Genomic DNA, 4,502 nt, shown 5'->3' with positions numbered 1-4,502 from the left:
TATCTTTTTGATCTCAAGCGAGTGTTAACTACGGCTACTCACAAATCAGGCAACCAACTGGACCTTATTTACACACGACACTGCTCCACTGATCATGTACTGGTTACTCCACTGCACACCTCGGATCACTTCCTCCTCACTCTTAACCTCAACATGGCTCCTGACACAACACATACCCCTCCACATGTCACTTTTCGACGTAACCTACGCTCTCTCTCACCCTCCCGGCTATCTGCTATGGTTTCATCTTTGCTTCCTTCCCCTGAACAGTTATCATCTCTTGATGTTAACAGTGCTACTGATACTTTCTGCTCCACTCTTGCGTATTGTTTAGACACTGTCACACTGTCAAACACATCTTACCAGCAAACGAGGAACCTGGAGGTGAACGGCCTCATTCATTTCTAGTGAAATTCAAAGGCTTCTTTCTAATAAAGCAACAGCATCATGCAATCACGTCGCTCCAAGACCATCCCGTTTCATGAAAGTGAATGACGTGCGTGCGATTAAACGATGAACTCTCCCTCTGATAATGCATATATGTTGTTTCAGAGGCGCACGCCGTCATGCCTCCGCTGGAGCAGTTCATGGAGGTGTGTGTTGAGGAGAGACGGGAGCGCTTCTACAGAGACGTGGAGCGTGGAGACCTGGTTATCGGAAGAATCAGTTCGGTGCGAGACTTCGGCTTGTTCGTAACTCTTCTCTGCACTGCTGGAGGACTGGAACGAGATATTGAGGATCTGGAGATAAAGGTTGGGTTTAAGTTATTTATTTATTTTTGTCTGAAGTGTGTAGTTAAGAGTGTACTTTCAGATATTTATAAAACTGTGCCATTTTACAAACAAACATACACGCACATATATATATATATATATATATATATATATATAATATGTATATGGGTCAAAGACGAGACGTCCCATTTTGTTGACTGCATCAAATTAAATTTACGAAAGTGATTTTATATAAACAGAAAACACATTAAATGCAAGTAAAGTGCCTTTGAATAATTTTTGTGAAAATAAAATGTAGGTGAAATAATGTTCTATCTTCATCCAGCGTAACAGATGGTTATTTTGACCTGTACTTGCTAAAATATATAAAAGAATAAGGGATCATACTAAATTTTATATTTGAAGTGATTAAGAACTGAACTGTGATCCTCAAATAGTCGTTTAATGTCATCTAATGGTTCTTGATCTAAATATGCCTGAAAAGATTTATTGTTATATGAACTAATGTTACACTTAATACAATTCTTACGTAAATCACTGTAAAATGTATGACGGTTATTATTTCTTTCTAAGGAAAAAAAAAAAGGACACGTTCTAATGCACAGAAAAAAATAAAGCTGTATTTAACTCTTATTGTTTTGTTGCTTGAAAACCCCTTTCATCTTTGACCTATATACTAATTGTTTTATAGTTTATTTTATTTGTTCGTTCAGTAGTTTATGATATTTTAAAAAATACATTGAGAAGTATATATATATTTTTTTAAGGTATAAGGAAAATGTCATACTTTTTACATGAGCCATTCAATTGAAACTTGTTGAAAATGGTGTTAAAGTTTTTTCAAAACCATATGATAACTACTTAGAGTTCTTAAAGAAATGTTAAACTCGATTTTTAAAATACTTACCATTCAGTTGCAGCTTGTCAGACAAACGTGATTCTAAAAATAACTTGTCTATTAAAAGGCCCTCTGTCCATTACGATCTGTTCCTTCCGCTGGAAATCACGATGATCCTCTGTCTTATTACCAAATTGGGGATTTGATTCGAGGTATGATACTTTAAAAAAAAAAAAAAATGAATGTCTATATATTAATACTGAAATGTTTAGATTTGATAAAGTGATATTTTATGGCACAGCTGGGGTGAAGGGCATTGACCGCTACCACGAGAAGCTGACCTTATCACTGTATTCATCCTCACTGGCTCCTCACTTGGATAAAGTTAAGCTGGGAGTCATAAGCAAAGAAGATCTTCCTCTTCATTATACGTACGTAAAGAGAAGAAAATGAATATTGACCCGTTTGTCTCAGACTTCCTGTTGTTGATGGTTTTCTCCGCTCTTCCAGCCGGGGTGAAAAGGTGGCCACAGACAGCAGCCAGACGTATGAGAAGCTTTTGGAGAGCTCTCTTGGTTTGTCCAACCCTTTAAATGTGCACTTCCTCCTGGGGAAGCTGGGAATAAGCGACACACAAACACCTTCACTCATGAGGGGCTTGCAGAGGTACACGCTGTCTGTGGCTTTTATACCATTCCCAGTTTTCATAGTGTTTTTTTTTTTTTTTTTTTTTCAGATAAACTGATTTTTTTTGTATATACACAGTAAACGCTTCAAAGAAGATGATTTTGCTACAGCTATTCGGAAGAAACAGTCTGTGTCCTGGGCCTTGAAATGGTTTGTTTACCTGACTTTTCCTTTTACTCCAGTAAATCAACACAATTTTCAATTGTTTTATTTAAAAATGCATTCAAATGTTTTGTTCACTCAAAAATGAAAACTGGCTGATAATTTACTCACCCTCAGGCTGTCCAAGATGTATGTGACTTTTTTTCTTGAGTTGAACCGTAAAGAAGATTTTTAGCTGAGACCAAGGTCCTGCCATGCAAATCAGCGGCTGCCCATATTTGAAGGGGAAAAAAACATATCAAGCAGCACAAAATTAATACTCGTGGCTACTGATGATATAGTGAGGTCTTATAAAACGAAACGATCAGTCTCAGATTCAGAAACTGAACGTTATTTACAACATTATTACCTGTAATTGCAAAACACAAGATCCAGGGGTCATGGCTGGATCAAGATCCAAATCCTCCCACCTTACATAACCCTAAACCCAACCATCTCCACCCCCGATTTTACTCCAGTAAATCAACACAATTTTCAATTGTTTTATTTAAAAATGCATTCAAATGTTTTGAATGTCATTCATTTCTGAATTGCATAAAGTCCGTAATAATTTGAATGATTAAGATGTGTGCACTAATTTTAAGCTATAAGGCAGATGTATTACATTTTACTTGATGGTTACGCTGCGCCATTTTTAGAGTTATTAAAATGAAATGTTTCTTGAAAATGCTATAAAACAATATGAAACCAACATGAATACAAATGACTACATTTCTTCACATTTTTAAAAGATTGTTCCTTTTCTTTTTTGCAGATGCTCTAATTTGTTATTGACCCATTTAATAAATATTCTGCTACATATATAATAAAGTTCAATACAAACTGTCATAAACTAGCGCTATTGTAAGCTACAGTGTTGGGGAAAGTTACTTTTAAAAGTAATGCATTACAATGTTGTGTTACTCCATAAAGTAACTATTTACTTACTGATTACTTAATGGTAAGTAATGCATTACATCACTTTTGTCACCTGGGCTGAGCTTGCGTATTTGTTTTTATTTTTTTATAACAAAAACCCCTTTCACATCAAAAAATGAAATTAATAAGGCTCCGGCCGAAGGAAGTGCCTCTGCACTTCCTCCCAATTTCTCTCAACGTGGGGACAGGAGAGAAGTCAGTCAATAAATGGGAAAACAAAGTAACTGGCGTTACATATTTGAAAAAGTAACTCAGATATTTAATTGTAAATTTAAAAGTAATGCATTACTTGAAGAGAGTAACCTGATTACGTAACTCACGTTACTTGTAATGCATTGCCCCCAACACTGATAAACTAGCAGTGACCGTATAATTTCTTCATATCATTACAGTGTTAAAGGTGGTGTTGACCATTTCAAATTGGGTCGTCATGTAGAAGCAATGAATGAGTACAAGAAGGCTTTAGAGATCGACACAAACAACGTGGAGGCTCTTGTGGCACGTGGAGCTCTGTGAGTCATGATAAAATCATGTTCATATATTGAGTAATATTTGCACGTTTATTGTTCTGCCTTGTTACATAATTACTGAAGCTGTTTTTATTTTTTTGTAGATATGCAACCAAAGGAAGCTTGATGAAAGCTATCGATGACTTTGAACTGGCTTTGGAGAACTGCCCCACACACAGGAATGCTAAGAAATACCTCTGCCAGACACTGGTGGAAAGAGGAGGACAGTATGTCATCGAGAAATAGTGTTGCTACTTCTAGTTCTCCGGTGGAAATTAGTTTAATGCTTACATGTGCCAAAAAATAGAGAGTCCACAAAAAGGCCACACAAAGTTATGCGTTACAGTGTTTTTACCACGATTTAAGTTGCATTTACAATGCAAAGCTTAATGCTCAGATCCAATACTTATCTATTTTTTGTGCGTGTGTGTGCCCTGCCTGTTTAAATGCACTTAAAGGGATAGTCATCTCCACCCCTAAACCTATCCTTCACCCCAATCCCTAAACCCACCCTTCTCCACTCCTAAACCTACCAGTCTCCACCCCCGATCCCTAAACCCACCCATCTCCATCCCAAACCTACCAATTTTCACCCCTAAACCTACCCGTCTCCACCCTCCGATCCCTAAACCCACCCATCTCCACCCTTAAACC

At 37.1% G+C, this 4,502-nt stretch overlaps 1 protein-coding gene across 1 annotated transcript in view; it reads left to right on the top strand.

The window, feature by feature from the left end:
* Positions 1 to 377: 377 nt before the first annotated feature.
* Positions 378 to 4,502, top strand: part of LOC107698052 (tetratricopeptide repeat protein 14-like) — a 10,980-nt gene continuing 6,855 nt past the window's right edge. The window contains exons 1-8 of the mRNA XM_016498965.1: positions 378 to 384; positions 553 to 752; positions 1,700 to 1,784; positions 1,874 to 2,003; positions 2,083 to 2,238; positions 2,338 to 2,409; positions 3,732 to 3,851; positions 3,953 to 4,075. Coding sequence (XP_016354451.1) covers positions 567 to 752; positions 1,700 to 1,784; positions 1,874 to 2,003; positions 2,083 to 2,238; positions 2,338 to 2,409; positions 3,732 to 3,851; positions 3,953 to 4,075 — 872 coding nt within the window. The 5' untranslated portion in view covers positions 378 to 384; positions 553 to 566. The remainder of the gene's footprint in view (positions 385 to 552; positions 753 to 1,699; positions 1,785 to 1,873; positions 2,004 to 2,082; positions 2,239 to 2,337; positions 2,410 to 3,731; positions 3,852 to 3,952; positions 4,076 to 4,502) is intronic.

Source organism: Sinocyclocheilus anshuiensis, unplaced genomic scaffold (assembly GCF_001515605.1).
Source record: "Sinocyclocheilus anshuiensis isolate Anshui unplaced genomic scaffold, SAMN03320099.WGS_v1.1 scaffold1501, whole genome shotgun sequence".
Classification (NCBI taxonomy): Eukaryota; Metazoa; Chordata; class Actinopteri; order Cypriniformes; family Cyprinidae; genus Sinocyclocheilus; species Sinocyclocheilus anshuiensis.
The sequence above is the reverse complement of the archived record's forward strand: the minus strand, read 5'-3'. Positions and strand labels throughout refer to the sequence as shown.